Source organism: Ceratotherium simum, chromosome 34, assembly GCF_057802395.1.
Source record: "Ceratotherium simum simum isolate JZ-2026a chromosome 34, ASM5780239v1, whole genome shotgun sequence".
NCBI lineage: Eukaryota > Metazoa > Chordata > Mammalia > Perissodactyla > Rhinocerotidae > Ceratotherium > Ceratotherium simum.
In genome coordinates, this window is record NC_141933.1 from 31,541,938 (window position 1) to 31,564,772 (window position 22,835).

General features: G+C 42.4%; 1 protein-coding gene across 1 annotated transcript in view; it reads right to left on the reverse strand.

Moving 5' to 3' along the window:
• CAT (catalase) overlaps window positions 1–19,384 on the reverse strand; it is a 48,495-nt gene extending 29,111 nt beyond the window's left edge. The window contains exon 1 of the mRNA XM_004436848.3: window positions 19,277–19,384. Coding sequence (XP_004436905.2) covers window positions 19,277–19,342 — 66 coding nt within the window. The 5' untranslated portion in view covers window positions 19,343–19,384. The remainder of the gene's footprint in view (window positions 1–19,276) is intronic.
• Between the last annotated feature and the right edge of the window lie 3,451 nt (window positions 19,385–22,835).

Consider the following 22,835-nt stretch of genomic DNA (forward strand, 5'->3'; position numbering starts at 1 on the left):
GCTGATCCTTCTCCCAGAGATGGTCACTGTTTTTCCTTGTCTCTGTCTTTTTGTTTGTTTGTCTGTTGTCATAAAATGGAAAAACCATAGGGCAAGACGCAGGCATCTCTATAAGCCTGTTGTCTGGGCCAGTCCTGCACTAAACTTTGCTGTGGGTTAATATGCACATGAGGTGAAAGCTATTGCTAAGGGGCATCTTGGAAGCCAAAGAGGCCACAAATTTGGTGGGCATGGGTTGAGCAGTTAAGAGCCATTAGGGCGCTTGCCACCTCAAGAAGACTCCTGTGATAGGATAAGCTGGTCACAGAATGGGGTACATGACACAGGTCCCCTCCCAACCTCAAGAAAATTTCCATGCCACGAGGTACTTTATAAAACAACACACACTCCCCAAGCCTGCAGCACCTCCCTCCCAGGTATTAACTTGGCTCCAAGAGACCCAAGGCTTAGCTAAAGCTGTTAATGTGCATATAAATGAGGCTTTTTCTTTTGTCTTGTTCTGTGTCTTGAGAGCTTGGCTTTGTGACCTCTCTGGTCTCCACCACGCAGAGGATGCACATACTGGTTAGCATCTTGATGGCCAGTCGAATAGATTGGGGTTCTGAGACACACTCTCTTTGTCCAGCTGTCTCAGGTTTCAGAGGAGTTTGTCATGAGCGGTCCCAGTCCATAAGTCCATAAGACGGCCTGTGTCGTCTCAACCCTCGTTGCTTGTTAGTACACTACCACCTGTGCAACAAAGGCCTTTGTTTTCTTAAGACTATTTTTGGGAGTGAACTTTCTGGATGTTGCAAGGGCTGCTGCTTTTGCACTCTCTTTTGGGGACGCCTCTTATGCCCATGGTTAAGCCATAAAAGTGCTACCGAGCAACGGCTCACCACCCGATGCGCATAGAAGCCGACACTGTGGCACACCAGTCTTTGAAAGAAGAAATGCTTTATCGCGCAATCGATTGGCAAGGAGATGGAAGGCTCTCAAATTTGTCTCCTCGTCCAAGTTACAGGGTAAGGTGTAAGAGATCAGGGAGGGCCAGCCGATGTACAGAAGCACTGGCAGGATGAGCCCCGAGTGGCAGATAAAAATTTTCTCCTCTGCACATGATCTTGGCCGGCTCATCGCCCCTGAAAAATAGCTTTAACATCCTGTTCTTAAGATGGGGTCAGTTATGGAAGATTACTAGGAAAAGTACAGTAAACAAGGGTAAAGTTGTTATGCAGATTTAAGGCACTGCCTTCTCCACTGATAAGAGTTTCTAGAGATTTAGAGTCACCCTCCTCTTCCTGGCATATTTGTAAGGGAGGCACCCTTACAAATGGAGATTTCTCTTATAAATGTAAATTTCCCTTGCAAAGGGTAATTCCTACTAGGTTTTCAGAGCTTTTCCTATGTCTGGTGTTTTTTAATAATCATCGGCTAAAAATAGACCTTATGCCAAAGAGGCGTGTTTTGGGGCAGCAGATTCTGTTCCTGGTGCTGTGGTGACAAAAGGATTATTAGCTTGAGTCACTACTAAGATCCTACTCATCAATAGCCAGACAATGGATCGTTTAAATTGGAAAAACTTCTAAATTGGAAAAATTCTTAGAGAGCTCTCATCATAAACAGCTGTTTTATTGGCACCTATGAAGAGACCAAGTTAAAAAAGAAATACAAAGAAATAATGACTTAGTCAAATTTGGGGTCTCAGCTTCTTCTCATGGTCTTACAGATGCTAATGAAAGCATTAAGTTAACTAACAAAAAAATAAAAGAAGCCCAGGAGAAAGTTGAGGGACTTTTCTTGACAAAGTAGAAATTTTTTAAAAGAGTTTTTAGGAAATAAGGTAAATAAAGCAAATATTAAAAAGGGAAACAAAGAGGAATCAGAAAGGGAAGAGTCATGAGACATTCCAGCAGGATGAAAATCTTAAGATGGTTATTTTAAAAAATGGGGTAAATAGGGCCGGCCCGGTGATGCAGCAGTTGAGTGCGCATGGCGCTCCACTTTGGCGGCCCACGGGTTCTCGGGTTCAGATCCCATGCGCGCACCTATGCACCACTTGTCAAGCCATGCTGTGGCAGTAGAGAAAGATGGGTACGGATGTTAGCCCAGGGCCAATCTTCCTCAGCAAAAAGAGGAGGATTGGCATGGGATGTTAGCTCAGGGCTGATCTTCCTCACAAAAAAAAAAAGGGGGGATAAATAAAACGGATATTAATGGGATTAAAACAAAGGTTTTAATACAGCACTGCCTAAGGTTGGGCAGGCCAAAGGGACCCCCTACTGGTCCCCCAACATTGAAGGGCCCCAAACAAGTCCCCTCTATTTACCCTAGTTTGGAAAAATTTAAAAAGCCAGAAGGCAGACATCACAATGAAAATCTGCACTTGGGCCAACAATTAAGCTGCTTAATCATGAAGCCAAGTGTCCGTTGGCTTGACTTCTCGCTGTGGACTCAAAGCCTTTTGCACAGAAATGGGTAAGGTGAAATTTTGTAGGAGAATTGGCATATTTAAACAGGCTTTATGTGAAGTGATTGCACCTCTTTTGCCTGAATGTATTACAGACTGTACTGTGGGGAAAGACACTGTATCTCACTGGGGAACGTTTCCCGTGCCAGATACTGCAAAACAGCAAATAAATCCACCCTTCAGACAATGTTAATTAAACATGATGAAGGAAGTCACTGGGTTGCCTGAGCCCATACCATGTGAAATAAAAACTAGAACCTGATATCAGGTACTAATAAAAAAGATAATGAAAGCTCCTCCACCCAGGGTAAATTGATCTAGGGTGGAATTGTACACTTAAAAAGATGGCCTTTGTTAAAGTTTGTACAGATTTTAAAGGTATGATACATTGTTCTAAAGTTTTAAAACAAAAAAATCTTTTGATTCATCTCTTATATCTCATATCTCCTTGATATAAAGAAGCAATTGGAAAAATGTAGCTGGAACGGTGGGTGAACCTCTTTTATCATTCAGACTGTAATCCAGTTCTTTGGAGGAAGTGAAAGCAACCATCTTTGTCTACAGATCTCTGCTGGGCCAAAGATGTGGCTCTAGAAAGCAGGTCAAAGTTCACTTGTCCTTTTGCCAATACTAAAACCTCCCCTATTCCTCTCAAAATGCTCCAAGATATTGGGATGTTGGAAACTGGTAAAGCGAATATGCCCCAGAAACTCCATCTTGGAGAAAACTTAAATGCTTTCTCTGTGTCTTTGTGATGTACATTTTCTACTCCCATCTTCTCTAGGACTTAAGAGCCATTCTTTAAAATGCAAATGTTTCTCATCAGGGAAAAAAAAAAAGGCCTTAACCTTAACAAATAAAGTTAACTTTTACTTGCAAGTAAACTTAACCTTTCCAACAGCCAAAACAAAATATGGATCAAATTATTTTACAAACTAGTAAGTTTTGTATTGTACCTGATTCATAGCAAATACTTAACAGCAGCTGTAAAGTCTCTGTCTGTGCCTACCTGTGTGCTCATCTATGTCTATATGTACATGTTGTCAAAGTGAGATATTTTTCTACCTGGGTTTATTAGTCAAATAAGCTAATGTTATCTCTGTTACAAAATTTGTCAGCAAAAATAATAACTTAGAATGAGAGCTAATTTTGTCTAATGTCTCATGAAGTTTTCATGGGTAATATAAACATAATTGTTGGGAGCAAATGATTTAGATACAAGTGAGATAAAAGTTTATAGATAAACTTTTAGCAATAATTATATTCTATGGCATTTATATTACTAGGTAAAATTAAACAATAAAAAATTCATTGCTACCTAGGTCATTTTCAAATAAGATAAAATACTGAAAATTAACTGCTAAATATATCTAAGTTTACCTACTTTTGTCTTACTACAGAGAAACTAAAAGATGTTTGGGTCTATCAGTAAACATGTCTTGTGCTTTATTAGAAGATTATACTATGAAGTAACATGTTTCTAAAAATTATAAAAAGTATTTATAAATTTGCCAAGCCACAAAATGCTAACGTAAAAGACAGTTCATAGTTGCTTACTTTTTAGTTGTCACTAAAAATTAAGGTTTCTAAGGGTTAAAAATCTAATATGTAATTAAAGCTACTAAAAATTAATAAGGAAAACATCTTTGTATTCAAGGAAAGTAAGATATGTTTTCAGTAAAGAAGGTATAAGAAATAAAGATATTTTTGTTTGTTAAAACAGTTATAGAAGGTTTATAAAAAAACTGAAAAAAGTTTTGTGTATAGTCAAGTTGGCTAAGATTGAAATAAATTTAATTAAGTAAATGAGTTTTAATACCAAAAGTAAGCTACTGCAAAATTAAAATTTGGTTTTCTCTTAAAAGAATAATTTTCTTAAACTTTTAGTCTGATCTTGATAAAGATATTATAAAAGGTTTTTCTTTACCTTTGAGTAAATCTACATAAAAGACAGAAATTCTGTGTTTTGTCAAAATAATTTCCTATGTTCAAAAAGGCTGGGGTTTCTCTAATAACCAAAATAAGGGTTTTTTTTTTTTAACTATTTAACTCTCTATGTTTGCCTTAAACATCTTCCGTTCTCACTTCGGTTAAATGGATAACTAAGCATTCTTTCACAGTGACCTATATCCTATTTGAAGTCTTTTGTCATTTAGATATACTTATTGTTTTACTCTAGTGCTTTGTGCAAATATGTTTCATCTTCAAAGAGATTCATGGAAAAGACTCTAACACTCTAGAATATAGGTTTCTGATACACTTTCAGATCATAAAACTTAACTGGGTAAGAAACTAGAAAACCCTAACGGGAAACTGATGACTTCATGAAGCTGCTAACAGAAGATTAAGAGTTGATTACATGGGACTGAGTAAACTGATGAAAACGATTAAAATTTTTATGACTTTTGTTTAAAATCTTGTTTTTTTATTTATTTTTTTTTTTTCAAATTTAAGGAAAGCTTTTTCTCTTTTCTCTTAAGCTAACTATGACTTATATCAATTTGGTAAATTATACTTTTCTAAGCAGAATTCAAACATTTATGTTTTTCTCCCTACCTGATCCCTCCAGAATTTGGAAACTCTTGATGAGTAAATATTCTTATTTTCATGGCAATATAGTTTTTGCCAAAGTTCAATAAAAATCTATTCTCCTTATAACAGGACACAATCGGAAACATTGGTTATATTACCAAGGTTTTGACTGGAATGTCATATTTGAGAGAAGCATGCATAGACTCAGATATGACCAAGCAGCTTTAAGGAACAAGGATTGACTTTATAAAATAAATAAACCACTTGAAAATATTGACCTGGTACCTTGCTTAAAGGGTCCCAACAACTTTACCAGGTGAGTAAAGAAGGTCACTTCCCTGGTAGGTGCAAAGAAACTCAGGATATTTTGGGGACCTCGAGAAGAGAGGAATTCACCCAAATCTAAGGTATTACAAGCAGATTCTGATGACGAGTCCTTGGTTTGGCTTTCCTGGCCTCACGAGGCCTTTTAATTCAATCTGAGATTCCTTATGAAAAGTTCCAGCAAGGTAGACTTAAAACAGCCTATGTGATCAATTGCTATCTTGCTGTACTTATGTAACCAATTGGGCCAAGTTTATTGAAGCTAGACTTATTTTGCAAACCAATTAGTCTTAATTTGGCTATCTTTGGTAAAAATGAGGGTGATTTTAGAGAGAAAAAGTATGTTTCAGTAGAAAACTATAATACACATTTGTGGATATTAGATTCTAGTTCTGTTAACTGTCTTTGAGGTTTTTGTTTTCTACCTGTACACTGGACTGGATCCTAAATTCTTCTAGTTTCCTCAAATATCTGGCTACAAATCTCCCAACTAACATCTTCAATTCTTTCCATCCTTTTCATTCGGAATCATTGAGAACTAAAACCACTCTTTTTCCTGAAGCCCTACAAACTGAAGCTGAACAACTTGATATAAACTTGAGAGATCACCATGATAACCCATGTTTAAAGAATCTTCACGTCTGTTGCTGTGTAAGCCACTCAAAAGGATAACCTGAACATCCGATAACATCATCAGAGACTTTTCAAACTACAAAAGATACCTCAACCCTGATGTCTAGAAATGTTCTTTACTGACTGTCCCCTGGGCTCAGAAACTGGTTTAGAATTTATTCCAACCATTAACCTTGTTTTTTCTTTTTGTTTACATAGAAATGCTTCTTATTAAATACCTAACTGCTTGCTTACGTAACATAGGCCTAACTTTATGAGCCCACCTGCATCACTGCCTTCTGAAATGAATTTAACTGGACTGACCTATTATTAGGACTAAGACATGGGTTCAGTGAGATGGAACAATCTACCAACTCAGCTTCTTGACTATGAAAGTTCTAGAAGTTTCAAAGGTTGGACTGTGGGGGATCAGAATTTGCCACCCCAAAATGTTTCTCTTTGGCTTGATTATTTTTAAGAACAAAAAACTCAGAAAGAAACTTTGACCTCCCCCACAACTGCCTAAAAGAATTTAAGATAAAAGGCCTGTACCAAAAAAGAGTTATCATCACAGATAACTCTGGGTGTGGTAGGCAGAAAGGCACCTGGCAAGACCCATTTTTATCAAAGTAAGAAGGCCCAGCAAACATTTGTTTACCAAACATCTGCTTTTCCATCTCCCTGTGAATTGCCTTCCTCCCCTTTGAAATCCCAAACCACTACCCCCAAGATCCTCCTTTGTCTTTAGCTGAAAATGGTATTTAAGGTGTTGGCTTTGGTCATTTTGGTGAGTTACTCAGTTTTCCTGGGTTCCTCCCATGTATGCATGTTATTAAACTTTTTTAGATTTTTCTCCTGTTAATCTGTGTCATATCAATTTCATTCTTAGACCAGCCAGAAGGACCTAGAGGGTAGAGGAACAGTTCTTCCCCCCCTACACTAGCTACTCTTCTCTACTTTCTAGGGATATTAAAAGTCAGGAAGAAAGTGTACATTAAGATTTAGACCAAATTCACTCAACAACATTCAAAGCATATTTACTGAATGTCTACTATGTGTTAGGCCCTGAATTACAGCAGCAAACTCAAACTCCTGCATTTAAGGAGCTTTCATTCCATTGGAGATGTTAACTGTTATATTATTTATAGTAACAGAAGCTTAGAGACAGCTTAAATGTCCAAAAATAAAGGATCAATTAATTAATTATGGCACATCCATAAGCTGAAACATGATGCCACCATTAAAAATTTCAGCCACAGGAAAATGTTAGTAACAATGTTAGTAACATTTAAGTGATATCATTATAGGTCATTTTAATTTTCTTTAGATTTCTTTCTATTTTCTTTCCTAAAAAATTTTCAGCCAGAAAGTCCTTTTCCATATCTAATTAAATATTAGAAGTTTTTCAAATTATTTATATTTTTATACTGACTTAATGAAAGCAGTGTATTCACGTTTACATAATAAACAGATAATGTTCCTAAAAACATTTTTAATGAATATACTACATTGCTGCAAGGGTCCATTCCTAATCACTTTTCTAATTACTTTCTAAAAATGTCCTAGACTATGCTTAATTTTCACTTGCCTGTATAAATTTAGAGGCAACTGAAAATTTTATTTGAAGTTACACACCACATTTTCAGCTTAAAATGACTTCATAAAAAACAAAGAGACAAAGACGTACACATAATCAAGTTTAAGGTGGAAGTCCCTACACAAGAATCCTCTTCTCCACTCTCTTATTTTGAAGAAATAATTACAATTCACAGGGAAAATTCTTCAGAGAATGAGCCACTGTGGAGCACAGGCTCTTAAATAAATGGAAACCACCATATTTCATCAACGGTAACATAAGCAATGTTTCACATTTGAAGATCTCTGAAATTGGGGTATATCCTACAACCTATGGCATCTTAGCAGTGAGTCATGGTTTAGATTGGCAGAGTTTCCTCTTTCTAGTAGCACATACAATACTGGTGCATTTTACAGTGCATGGCACCTGGGATTCAATGAAATATGATAGTTCACTCAAGGCTGGGAAAGCTCAGTCTCAAAAAATTCAACTCAAAAGCGGCTATATTTAGTGTCAAATTCTTTTTCCAGGATTGATACACTGAAACTGTGGCCACTAAACACTCACTGGGGGGGCAGGGGGAAGTATGTGCTCCCACGACCATGAGGGAGACGACCTGGAAGAGGTGCAGGGGACACAGAAGAGACCCAAGGACAGCAGCATCCCCACGCACCGAAGAGAAGAGGCAGCAGAGGAGAAAGAACATATGAGGGAGGCAGGAAAACAGAAGCCTGTCATAGACTCCAGGGCAGAGAAGAGAAGCCAACAGAGGCACCTGCTGCAAACAGGTCATACAGAACGAGGACTGGGAAGACGCTACCGAGCTTGGAAACCAGGGAGGGGGCAGGGGTCTCTAGTGCCCACACCAGGACAGTTTTAATGGTAAATAATAAAATAAAAAAACAAGAGAGAGCCAGCCATAGACCAATGACGACAGTGTGACATGAACCAAGGGTTGGGATTCCAACAATCGGGCGCATCTGAGCTCCTATCATAAAGACGTTTTAAAATCTTCTTTGACTTTAAGTCAGTGACGCTGGAGGCGTAAGTTTGAGTGTGCTAAGGATGAACAGGAGGGAAGGAAGCACAGGTTATGAATCCAGTCTCTCTCTAGACTGGTGTTGATAAAAGGAGGGAGAGTGGTGGTGTTCCAGAACGCAGGCCGCCAGCGCCCTGTGGTCTAAGTCTCCAGTCGGTTCCATCAACCCCATTATAAATACAATTTGTTTCTGTTTTTGTTTAGGTCAAACTTCCAGCAACCTCAAGCATTTAGAATACTTTTGAACTAGTAAGTAGAAAGCAGGGAAACCAGCCCTCCAGGGCTACAAACAACCACCAAAATATGCAGGAAAGACTTGGAAGATGATACCTGATTAGATGGGGACAGCCAGAGGAAGCCACTCCCTGCCCAAGCTGAGAGGGCAGAGGTGACAGGCGGGAAAGAGAGGAGAGAAGAAGGGGGAAAATGAAAAGTCCACAAAGGCAGAGGCAGCAACCACCTGGAATGGTGATGAGTGCAGCAGGAAGCCAATGTCAGACAGCCTGGAGAGGGCCGGCTGAGGCAGAGTTTGTCTGCAGTCCAGGACTCAAAAGGCAGCACCTGGGTCACATTAGAAGTTCAACAATCCCAAGGTGGGCCCTCCACAGACTGGATGGTAGGATCCAGGGGGGCGGCATTTAGAACAAGAGCCCCTCCGTGCGCTCACTGCAACACTCACTCATGCCGTCACCAGGCCTGGTCCCTGCCCCCCGTCCCCATGGACCACAGAGCCTGGCAGGAGGCATCCCTGCGTCTGCACACACGCCCTGGAGGAGGGAAGGCACGGCTCCCACAGGACGGCCAGTGCTGCTAAAATACTTCACAGCCCCGCCCTGTAGCCTGTGCCCTGGTTTTTAACAAGCAACAGACAAAAGAAACAACAGCCAGGGATGCCAGCTCTAGGCTTCCTCTGGAGGTTATGGCGGAGGGCAGCTATTTCTGGTCCAAAGCTAACCAAAAAGGACAAAAGCAGAATCAATGCAGCCGACTGAACTATTCATGATTTTTTTTTTTAATTTTTTGTTTATTGCAGTAACACTGGTTTATAACATTGTATAAGTTTCAGGTGTACATCATTATACTTCTATTTCTGCATAGATTACATCATGTTCACCACCCATATACTAACTACAACCCATCACCACACACACGTGCCGAATTATCCCTTTCGCCCTCCTCCCTCCCCCCTTCCCTTCTGGTAACCACCAATCCCATCTCTGTCTCTATGTGTTTGTTCATTGTTGTTATTGTCTATTACCTAATGAAGGAAATCATACGGTATTTGACCTTCTCCCTCTGACTTATTTCACTTTGCATTATACCCTCAATGTCCATCCATGTCACAAATGGCTGGATTTCATCGTTTCTTATGGCTGAGTAGTATTCCATTGTGTATATATACCACAGCTTCTTTATCCATTCGTCCCTTGATGGGCACTTAGGTTGCTTCCAAGTCTTGGCTATTGTGAATAACGCTGCAATGAACACAGGGGTGCATGTACCTTTACGCACTGGTGTTTTCAAGTTCTTTGGATAAATACCCAGCAGTGGAATAGCTGGATCATATGGTAGTTCTATCCTTGAGTTTCTGAGGAATCTCCATACTGTTTTCCATAGTGGCTGCACCAGTGTGCACTCCCACCAGCAGTGCATGAGAGTCCCCTTCTCTCCACATCCTCTCCTTTCCCTTTTTAGCTCCCATTTCCGGAGCACTGGCCATACGCAAGGCTTCACCCTAGCCGCCTTCGCACCAGCTCTCTCGCATGCCTCCCAATCACCCACTGAGATAAACGTCATTAGTCCCATTTCACGGGTGAAGCCGTGTGCTCAGAGAACTTAAGTAACTTCACAAAGAGGTCACTATTGCAGCACAGGTGTACCTGTTACACATAACAAGTATGGATGGACAAAGATATTTCTTCCAACTTGCTGATTATTGTTTTTTTTTTTTTAACTCAGTGAAAAATCACTTTAGAACCAGAATGTTTTGAAGACAGAAAAGCTCTTCTGTTGCTGGACAATTCTAAGAGCTCTCTCCCTCTGGAAAAGCAGCATTTGTACCTGTTAACATGTTTCCATCTTCGTGGACGCTCCTTATTCCTGACATTCATGCATGCTTCTCCCCACCACTCTTCCGGCACCCCCCCACACCGCCCCTCAAGCTGGGTGAGGGGCGTCTTCTTTGCCCCATTGAACAAAATATGACAACTGCCTGTCTACTTCACTGTTTTTCCTCTCTAGACGGTATACTCCTTTCCATCTATATCCCTGACGCCTGACACGATGCTCAGTATCAACAAGTGCACGACAAATGCTTGTGGATTCAACGTGTGAATAAATTAAACTGTGGCCCAATATGAAATGGCCAACAAAGAGTAGTTCTAAGTAGGAAGAGGAAGCAACAACAGTCTATCCCTCCAAAATAAAAGGGAAAATATCTGAATTTATAACTTTAAATTCTGATCAAACACCTTTAGACTGTCTTATTATGAAAAGAACGTTTATGTTCTTATTATGTTGCAGAATGTGGCAAAGACTTGGCTAAAAATCAGCACCATGATTAGAAGCAGGGATGCAAAGTAACATTCCATTTGGGCTTTCCTGTTAAATATTTTTCAGCTGGAGTTGAACAGGAATGAGGAAATGTGCCTGGGAGGAAGACGGCCACTTTCTCTGATGAAATATCTTCTCTAATGAAACACAGTTTCCATTTATTAGTGCCCTCTGCTCACAGAAGGGCCAAGAATTTACTAAGCACCATATTCTTCCATTTTTAAGTTTAAAAAGATTGGTAATACAAACCGTCCCTAACTTTTAAACCCAAAGGAGTCATAATGACAGCTTCTCATCCTCAGAGATCAACAGAGAATATACCTGATATTTTCTGGCAAATTACTGCCTGACACTCTACATTTATTCAACAAAGATCCATCACGTACCTACCATGTGCACATCCATGAACAGAAAACCCAAGACTGCCCAGCCCTCAAGTTTCTTCGGGGAGGGGGGGGGAGACAGTGACACTGGACTGCTCCAGGCCTCCTGCCCCGAACCTGGGAAGGGAAGAGAGAGACGTCCCTGACTGCGCAGTTTGGGAAAAGGACTCAGGCCTGTGCAGGGCCCCCACCTCCTCCCCTTTGGAGGCCAGCGGCCCAGGCAGCACACATTCTTCCTGCTCCCCAGAGGGAGGCCTGATAATGGAACTGCCTAAATGCCAGTGGTAAAGTCAGCTCAGGATTGCAATCCTAGCAAGGCCTCTTGGCCAAAACTCCCAAGCCACGTTCTCCAATCAGTCCTCTACCAGTAACACAGGTAACATCCGAATCCCGCTGACTCCCCGTCTCTCTCAGCTTGGGTGCGGGATGTGTGTGCAAGAGGTCTTACGTATCAGACCCACTCACACCGCAGAGCCACCATCACAGCTTGCTAGACAGGCATGTTCTCAACTCTTTACTTGGGTTATCACATTTAACCCAGCTCTCTGAAGTAAGTACTATTATAATCCCCATTCTACAGAAGAGGAAACGGAGGCACAGAGAAGTTATACAACTTGCTCTAGGTCACCCACCTAGAAAGGGGCAGAAAGAGAACCTGAACCCAAGCAGACTGGCTCAAGAGCCCAAACTCCGAACCACAACACGGGAACACCTCTTAAAACGGCACAGCTCACCTCTCCCGCACACATGCTACGGGCTGGGTCCCCGACACGTGAGAAGTGGTCTTGCAGGGAAGCTCACTGGAGACTCGGCGCCCAGGGTCTGCACTGCGAGCTGACACGGAGGAACCCTCGGATCCCAGAAGGAAAGCGGGTGTCAGCCTAACCACACTGTTTGTGCAAACCGCTTAGGCACGGTCATCCACCCTCATCAGTCAGGTGGGGAGCCCTCCCAAAATCCAACTGGCAGACACCAGCCAGGGGCCGCCCCGGCCACAGGCCTTTCTAAGGAGAGCAGTCTCAGGCCTGGAGGTCAACTCTCTCCTGCTCAGACACAGCCAGGGAAGCTGAATCTGCCGACTGGCTATGTGAGGATAGTAAGGTATTCCTGTTCGTTTTGTAGCTGTGACAACGGTATGAGTAAAGAGTCCGCACCTTTTGGAGATACACCTGAAATGTCAGCTTCAAAACACGGAGGGGCAGTGGGTGAGACAAACGAAACAGGATCGTCTGTGAAGCTCTGGGACCGGCACTGGAGGTTCATTACACTGTCCTCCCTACTTCAGTCTGGTTTGAAATTTTCCATAATATAAAGTTTTGTGGAGTTTTTTTAAATGAAGAATCAGAGAGAAATGTCTAATAAAATAAGGGAGAAGTTGAAGCAAGCGGGGAGAGAGAGTGCTGTGTCGATAATGCTCACCCGCGAGTGTCAATTCTGACCAGGCTCCGTGTTCAGCATTTTTCCTATATTAACACAGTCAGTCAAGACTAAGCAGAATTCAGCTCTGGACACAAAATATACATCGGGCAACAGACCAGAAGATCAATGCGGGCTCCTGCCCAGAGGGCCTGTCATCACTAGAAAAAGCGGAAAACCCTAACTCCCATGTAGGCCATTTAATCCTAAATTCTGGATTCAGTCTGATGTGCTTTTTTTTTTTAATCTGAAAACATTCTAAGCTTCAGAGGGTGTCCCACCTTAATACCACAGCACACTGGGGGGTCCTCAAGCACAAAAGAAATGAACTGACAACCCTGGGAAGTTTTTCTGATTGCCTTAAAGATTGAAAACTATGCTTTCTGGGCTCTAAGCAGAGACTTCACCACTGGGCTGCCCTTGATCCTGTAAGTGACTTCATCGTGGTTAAGCCACCAGGTGCCTCGGTATAAGTCAACGCCAGAGGGTCATTCTAAGCTCAAGAGGCAAGAATGAGTCTTCACTATACCCTCTGCCTAGGGTACTGCCACTCAATAAAATGTTAAATATATATAATGGAAAAAGAGAAACTCAGTAAGGGTAAGAAAAAATCACACTGTGTTCTTGACAAAGAACATAAATGGTTCCCAGGGGTACTAAGCAAAGTATAGTGGAGGTGTCTACAACAGGCCATCTCAGCAGAGTTGGAACTACCACCAGACCCACAACCTTTACGGCCTCGTGCCCACAACGTGCTGAGCAAGGAACAACAGGATCTGTCAGGCACGCAAAGAACTGCCTGGGTGCTGACTGTGTGTGGGGGGCGGGGGGCAAATGACAGAGGGAAGTCAAAAATGGTTCCAAGGTTCCTAGGGAAGATGACTGGTGGGTAGTTTTAATGCCAGAGAAAATAAAAGTTGCCTTTTACAAGGAAGATAAATGTCAGACTTCAAGGTCACATGGCTGGACCTCTGACCTCTGAATTCACCTCCTCCCTCACCCAAATGGAAAATGTCTGTTTTTCAAGCAAGGCTGTTTCATATTATTTGTACAAGAGCAAACATGTTACAATAGTCGCTAATGTTTTTTTTTCCTCTTTTCTTGGTGAGTTGTCAATGTTTCCAGGAAGAAATGGTCAAAACATTGCTACTGGTTTTGAATAATTAGCAAACATTTAGAATAATTCTATCAAGAATAAAACCTTTAAAATACACAGAATAATAACTATTGCAAAAGAGGTTTAGTCTGTCTTGAAACTGTCTTAAATGTGGGAGCACTGAGAACTGGCCCAGTCCTTCGATCTTTCAAAAAAGTGGGGAATAAGAGGAAAAAAGAAAGGCTCAAAAAATGAAGGATTATTAATCTATAAGTGTCAAAGATTCCTTTACTCTTTGTATTAGAAACTACAGTGGTCTCACCACTCAGAAAGAAAATGAACAAAAACGAGAAGAAAACAAAAATAAATATTTGCTTGTTTTACATTCTGCTATCAGCCTCTCTTTTCTTACCCGGAGAAAAATATGGAGTGGTCTAAATATAGGCTAAAAGCAATGAAAGCTTAGAAATTTTGATTCCACTTCTCATGTCTCTCTTGCTGTCACACTATGACTCAGCAATTCCACTCCTAGGTAGTTCCCAAGAGAAACAAACACGCGTATCAGTCACCCCTCTCCATCCAAATGTTGGCAGTAACACATCACTGTGGTTATTATCGTTACCCTAAAAAACACACAGACCCTCACGGGCTCTGTCTTATGACTCACTGACAGGAACGGAAGGGCTGAGACCCACCTCTCTCCCAGGTAAGAAAGGAACTGTTAAAAAAGGTAAAGCTTGAAATGTTCAAATTCTCCAGTTTTTAAGGGATCAGAGGCTACTAGTTAAGCTAGATATCCGACCAGAAGAGCCCACAGCATTCTAAGCATTGAGCAACAAAGTTCCCATTGAAATTCCATCCGAAGTGACTGGGAACACGGGCAGAACCAATTCCCTCCCCTCAGTGTATTTTGACAGAAAGAGAAATAAATATTTTCAAGAAGATCCAAGTCATACCTATGAACACATTTGATTCAACGCTCGCTTATTAAAATTTACAAAGCTCGAAATCCACTTGTCAGCAACAAAAACTGACTATAAGGAGAGACGCCCAATAAATTGCTCTGACATTGGCTGACACTGTGGTTCCAGAGGAGGATACACCAGCGTGGCATTCTGCACCTGGTTCTGGAAGGTCAGGAGACAATAGGGTGCCCCCCTCTAGTAGTGCCAAAACTTAAAGCTCTCATAGTCCAATAAAACATGAAAACAAACTAGGGGCTGGGAGGGAGGATACTGATACTGAGCTGCCCACTTACAGAAAAGCATCTGCCAAGTAAGAGAAGTTTTTTTTAAAAGAGCATCTATTACTGTCACAATTTTCTAACAGAAAGTATATTTTAACGTCAGAAGGTAAAAAGGACATAACTTTTAAAAACAGATTACGTCTGTTTGCCCAACACCACATCACAAGAAACTGGCTGCACAGACTTTCAGCAAACATGGAATGTAGGTTTGGATTATGGTTTTGATAATGTCCAGTCATGCACCACATACAACAGACCACATACATGACGGTGGTCCCATAAGACCATATAGCCTAGGTGTGTGGTAGGCTATACCATCTAGGTGTGTGTAAGTACTCTATGATGTTTTCACAAGGACAAAATTGCCTAACAATGCATTTCTCAGCACGTACCACTGTCATTAAGTGACATGACTGTAGCAGGGTCAGGACCTGGACACAGACATAGACTATGTTTCCCAGCCTCCCTCACAGGTAGGTGTGGCCATGTGACAGAGTTCTAGCCAATGGAATGTGAGTAGAAGTGACCTACACCACTTCCAGCCTGGCCCCAAACTCCCACATACGCTCCTCCACGCTCTTAACCCTCCGTGGCTGGACAGTGATGCTCAGGGCAACTTTACAAGCCATGCATTGACTAAGGGGAGCCTCCTTCACCCAGCACCCTCAGTAACTATGGGCAGCAGAGTGCTCACTCCCTCTTCCACTTGAAACCACTTTGGCCCATCATGTAAGAGAGAAATAAATTTCTAATATGTTTACACCGTTAAACATTTTGGGGTCTAGTATTACAACACTTAGCCCATACATGATTTAACTTAAAATATGGGCTATGGGCCGGCCCCGTGGCTTAGTGGTTAAGTGAGCGCGCTCCACTGCTGGCGACCCGGGTTCGGATCCCGGGCTCGCACCAACGCGCTGCTTCTCTGGCCATGCTGAGGCCGCGTCCCACATACAGCAACTAGAAGGATGTGCAGCTATGACACACAACTATCTACTGGGGCTTTGGGGGGAAAATAAATAAATAAAATCTTTAAAAAAAAAAAAATATGGGCTATGAATCACTAATAAAAAGACAATTTTTAAAGGACAACAAATCTGAACAGATACTTCCAAGGAACATATACCAATGGTTGATAAGCATGTGAAAAGATGCTCAGCACCAATGACCATCAGAGCAATGCAAATTAAAACTACAACGAGCTACCACTTCACACCCACCAGAATGGCTAAAATTAAAAGACTGACAACACCAAAAGGCAGCAGGATGTGGAGCAACTGGAACTCTCATACATTGTTGATGGAAGGATAAAATGGCACAACCACTTTGGAAAAACACTTAATAGTTGCTCATAAAACATACGCATACTCTACGACCCAGCAATTCTACTCCTAGTATTTCCTAAGAAAAATGAGAGCATATGTGCACAAAAAGACTTGTATAAACCCTTTCATGGCAGCTTTATTCATAACAGCCAAACAGTGGAAATAGCCCAGGTGTTCAGCAACAGGATAAACAGACGATGGTATATTCATACAATGGAATACTACTGAGCAATAAAAGAAACAAACTACTGATACATGCAACACCACCAATGGATCTCAAAACATTTTTTCTTTTTTTTCAATCTTAAACATTTTTGCTGAATGAAAGAGGCATTACACAAAAAGTACATAAATCAACAGTTAAAAAAGAAAATCAAAGGGCCGGCCCAGTGGTGCAAGTAGTTAAGTGCGCCCACTCTGATGCGGCGGCCCGGGGTTCACCGGTTCGGATCCCAGGCACGCACCGACGCACCGCTTGTCAAGCCATGCTGTGGCGGCGTCCGATATAAAGTGGAGGAAGATGGGCATGGATGTTAGCCCACGCCAGTCTTCCAGTCTTCCTCAGCATAAAGAGGAGGATTGGCAGATGTTAGCTCAGGGCCGATCTTCCTCACAAAAAAAAAAGAAAGAAAATCAACAGTAGCTGCCTAGGGCAAGATTGCAGGGGTTGCCGGAAACGACTGGGAAACAGCATGAGCGAACTTCCCAGGGTGATGATTATCCTCTGTATCTTGATAAGAAAACATGATTCCCAGGGGTCTATATCATGGAATGGTCCACTTAATAATATTTGTGTATTTCACTATATATACCCATTACCTTAAAAACATAAATGAATATTAAACTCTGTGCATTTGCATACTTAGTGTTTGGGGTAAAGTCTACTAATGTCTACAACTTACTCTGAAATGCACTCCCCCAAAAATGCATTAATGGATGTTTGAAGGGATGGAGAGATGAAATAACATGTAATAAAAGATATATAGCAAAATATTAATTGCAGAATCTAGATGGTAGATATACGGGTATACACAGTACAATTCTTTCAACTTTTCTTAATGTCTGAAATTTTTCATAATAAAGCATGGGAAAATTATATAGGCTATGTGACATATGCAAAATTCCTTCTGGAGGGTCCTCAAAGAAATAAGCAGTTTTCACTCAGAGCAGCTCAAAGTGAGGAACGACAAGGTATCAATGTGACTGCCAAAGAGGACAGTGTACAAGTATGCTAGGAGACCATGGGCAGAGGACACAGCAGGATGTCAGCCATGAGTCCTCCAATTACAGATGTGCTCTGAGGGCCAGCCACGCACAGTGCATCACCAGCAGGGTCTCGTGATTTAACCACAGTTAACGACTCCCCCAAACAATGACGAGGCTAGTCTCGGGAGAAAGGGGAGTCCTTTAACAATGAATCAATTTTGTTTTATGAAAAACTCACTACATTGTCCATATTTTTCTCAATTCACTGAGTATTCAACGAAAACTTCAGTATGAACCAGGATTTAGCAACCACTGGGTATGAAAAGAGTCCTGGCCCCAACAAGCTGAGTTCTAAGCTTGACTCTGCCACTAACGAGCTGCATGCCCTTGATGAATCTGACTCTAGGTCTCTCTGGTTCACTTTGATTAAGAACTCATAAAAAACTGAACTACCCGAATGGCATATAATAAAGGACAGGATGAGGAGAGATTTTCCAGGCCCTTGGAGAAGAACAGCTGCCTTCTCACAAGCAGGGAACCATAAAGCAATCCATTGGCATCAATACCCCAGTTCATGAATGCTAACCTGGTTTTGAGGAAAGAGCACTAGGCAAGATGAGGAAAAGCACAACTCGAGTCCTCTCTCTGCCATTAACCAGCCACCATGGGAACTGGGCAAGGCCCTTCGACCCTGGGCCAATTTGATGAAAGACTCAGACCAGCTGTGCTCTCATCTAATCCAACGTCCTCAAAGATGCCCTTTAAGACTCTGCACCCCTCGGTACAGGGCAGGAATGCCTCCCCACCACCACTGGGCTGAAATCCTACTCATCTTTAAATCTCTCATTCAGATGTCACTCCATTCACACTTTACAAATAGACTTCTGAGGGCCCTCGCCACGCTGGAAGGGGAATCATCTGTTTACCTGTCTTTCCCAGCTAGACTTTGAGCTTCTCAGCGGTGTAGCGCTGGCCTCACTGGGATTCGTACACCCCCTCCCGGCACAGTTCCTGGCACACGCGGGCACTCAAATACGTGTAAATAAATGCACTAACTAATCCCTAATGTAGCTTCTAGCTCTAAAATGCTCTGCTTATGTTTTTAAGAGCAAATGAAATAATGAATGTAAAAGTTCTTTTATTTAGTCGTTTAATGCTGTGCGTACAAAGTATCAGTCACAGTGATCGGTGCTGGGGACATCGAGGTGATAGAACAGGGTCCTGACCCCACGGCACCCCGCAAATACGAAAGCCTGCAGTTACTGCTGGCGCAAGGTCAAGCTGGAGCCTGCGCCCACTCGCCGCCCAGCCCCACTTCCCTTCCTGCAGCTGCAGCTCTCTGCCTCTTTCCCCGTGCGCCTTCACTCCCGCGACCTCTGTCCCGCTGGCAGACGCGCAAGATTCGCAGCCAACCGCCCGCGCCCTGCAGCCGCCGACAGACCCTGCCGGCTCCCCCGCGCCCGCGAATGCAGCAGTCCGTCTGCAGCGCCCTGCTCTCCGCGCGGCCCCTCGCGGGTACCTGCGCGGCCCGCTGCTCCTTCCAGCGCTTCATCTGGTCGCTGGCGGGATCCCGGCCGTCCGCCATGCTGCCCCACCAGCGTCCAGAACGCGCAGGCGGCCTCGCTCCCGCGTCTCCGCCCTCTGCAGGGAACGCGCCCACGGCCCCTAAATAGGCCACTTCGGCCGCCCGCGAGCAGCTCCGCCCCGGCCCTGCCCCCTCGGAGGGCGCCTCCTGATTGGCCGTCCGGGGCGGGGGGGGGCCCCCCGGAGAGAGGGGGCCGCGGATTGGGAGAGGCAGGGGTGGGAGGGCGAGAAGGGGGAGCCCGCCCCTGCGGCCCCCGGACCCCGGGAGTGGTGAACCCAGGGCGGGCCCCGCGGACGGGCGTGACTCCCGCAGTTATCAGCGTCCTCAGGCTGCCCCGCGACGCGGAGGTTGGCGTCTGCCAGTTTTGCTGAGGAAACGCTTAGGCCCTGTTGGGTGGGACTTTGAACTCTGTAAATACGCTCTCAGCTCTTAAAAATCAGAAATCTTGGGTTGAATTTCTCTGTGCAAAATGAAGTTTTGACAAAACCTAATGTTAGCGTTGTTTGCAACTGAAGGATTGATGGGAATTTGGAATGAATACAAACACTGATTCTGCAATTGTCTTAACCAGTGATCTTACTCTCAAATGTTGCATTAGTTTTTCGTTATCACAGACTATATATACAGAAAAACGTGCCTTTTTTAATAACACAGAGAAATGAAACATTATCAAGTTCTTAATCGTCTTAGTGGTCTAAAATCCACAGGAAGAAAGTTCAGCCTTTTCGGCTCCCTTTTGGCTTAGCAGCTCCCCTTGTTTGAGTGTCTACCATGTGCCAGAGGCTGCTGGACGTTTGCCAGACTTCATCATTTAATCTTCACAACAATCTGGTGATGAAAGTTCTGTCATCCCCCGTTTTAAATATGAAGAATCTGAAGCTTAGAAAGGTGGAGGAACTTGCTTAAATTTATAAGCTGGCTAAATGTCAGAGCCTAGGTCCCTGGTCTTCTGATTTCAAAGCCTGGGCCCTGAACCACTATACTATCCTGCCTTTCTGTGAGTAAGGATTTTGAAAAGCTCTGTATTATGAAAGAGCCATATTGAAAAGTAAAATATTTAGTAAGTTATTGACTAATTTGTCGTTGTAATCAAATGGATTGAAGGATTTTTTTCCCTCATGTGCTAGGATTATCTTTAAACACCTTGATATATATAAATACACCATCATCTTCAAATTAAAAGTTCTCAATTTTTAAGTTTGATTTTTTCAATAAAACTGCATGTAATGGGGGGGTATATGATAGGGGAAATTTCAGATGCTCTTGATTTTACAAAAGTGCAATATCAAGAATCTAAGTGATAGAAGTTTAACTTTTGCAGTTCATTGAAAAAGTAGCCCCCAGACTCACCTTTAGTGCCCTGTACTTCTCCTTCATTACACTTAGCGCAGGTGTAAAGATGCTAGTAGCCATGTGGTCTGTTTGATGTCTCTCACTGCCCACTCCACCTACACCTTGACCGGAGTGTGAACTCCGTGAGGTAGGGACCATGTTTGACTTGCTCTCTGTCGTATTCCTGCACACCTAGAATTTGTTGAGCACTTACTCTGTGCTGGAGACTGTTCTAAGGTTTTGTGTGCATTTGATTAGTTAACCCTCCCAACAACTCTATGAATTAGGTACCAATATTATCCCCCTTTTACAGATTAGAAAACTGAGACATTTTTCTTTGTTAGTGCCCTTGAGATTCCCAAGATTCCTGGGGTTCTGACCCCCAGCGACCCTGTGGACAGCAGAGTGGACCCTGCCCAGTCTTTTGTGCCCTCCTCTCACCTTCCAGAGCTCTATCAGACAATGCTCCACTGCAATTCACAGGATTTTCATGGCCGATTTTCTTGGAAGTGGGTGGCCAGGTCCTACTTCCTAGTCTGTCTAGCCTGGAAGCTCAGTGGAAACTGAGGCACAGAAAGATTAAGTAACTTGTCCAGGGTTACACAATTATTAAGGGATACAGCCAGGACTCTGGCCTTGTCCATTTATCTCCAGAGCCCATGGTTTGTTGAATAAATAAATGTTGAAAGAATCAAACTAATCATTTTATTCATCAACTAAAATAAATAGCAACAAAATAAATAAAAAGAGACCTCAGTCATGTGTTAACCTTTGCTCTTTATATAAGCGTTCTCCTCTGTTTTGGTTTTTTTTTTTCTGTTTTCCTTACTGTTGGTTTAGATTCCTAAGGAGCTGTTCCCAGTGAGAGAAAAGTGGAGAAACAAGACACTTTCAGATCGTATCGTATGTTGCACGTTAAAATAAGGAGTGTGCTTACAGGTAATGACGACACATTTATGTTGGCTACATAGGTGGAAGTCTACTCATTGGCTTTATGACTATAATTTAATTATAATTTAAGTGAAAACACTTCTAAATATCAGCCCTAGTTTAAAAATACCTGAAACCAAGTCTGTTTGACTCCTAAAGGTAATTCCAAATGATTGGTTCAGTAAACAAATTTGATCCCAGATTTTTATACCTTACTAATACAAACACGAGTATTTTTGTTAGTATTGAATAAAACTGTTGTTTATAAAATGCTATTCTCTCTCTGATTGTTCAGAACCCAATTAAATAAAATGTACCTGCATAAAACATAATATTATTAATCCTGATATCACCAAATCTACAACCAAGCTTACAAAATAGGCCATATAATAAATGTTCAAGAGAAAAGGTTGAGTACCCAACTAGGAACCGTGTGGACAAACTTTCATTAGTATTTGCAGGAAAAGAATGGAGGGAATGAACTGTCCTGTTGGACGACGGGTCTATACGAAGCAGCATGAGGAGTGACAGAACCAGGATAGTTATTTATTTCTCTCCTGGTTCCACCCACCCTCTGCTAGACCAAGGTGTTCTACAGATTTCAATTTCGTTCTCTTCACAATGCCCTTGTGAGGTAAACTCGGGGGTAGGGAGAGAAGAGAGGAAAAGAACAGAACGTGAAAGAAAAGACGTGTGTTGCAATCCAGAATTCCCTGTGAGGGAAGGGCAGTGACCACCGCCGTAGCTGTATGATCCCAACCCATGTGGGCTAGGCCTGCGCAGGCAGAAGGAACTGGAATTTGCATTAAAAGGTGACAGTGGTTTTGTATGTGGTGGTGGCATGGACCCTCTGCTCTGCCTACTTTGCTTCACCACGTCTTAGTCCTGCTTTAACAAGAACAGTTGCTTAGGAGGAGGTGGCCCCGATGCCCCTTCAGCTCTGGTAAGGGCCACAGTTGAAACTAACCTGAGGGAAAAAGTCCATGTGCCTTTTCTCCCCCAGGCCCCATGCGCCATGCTATTGATCTGGGTGTTGGAGAAAAAGGAAACAGAAACAAGAATTTGGAATCTGTTATGACCTTAACTTTTTTTTCTGATTTTAAAAGTAATGTATGCTTACTAATGGAAACTTGTAAAATGCAGAATAGCGTATAAAATAATCATCCATAGATGGTAATAAATAGATTTCTTTCTTACTAATATTTTCTCTCATGTATATGTAACGTGTGTG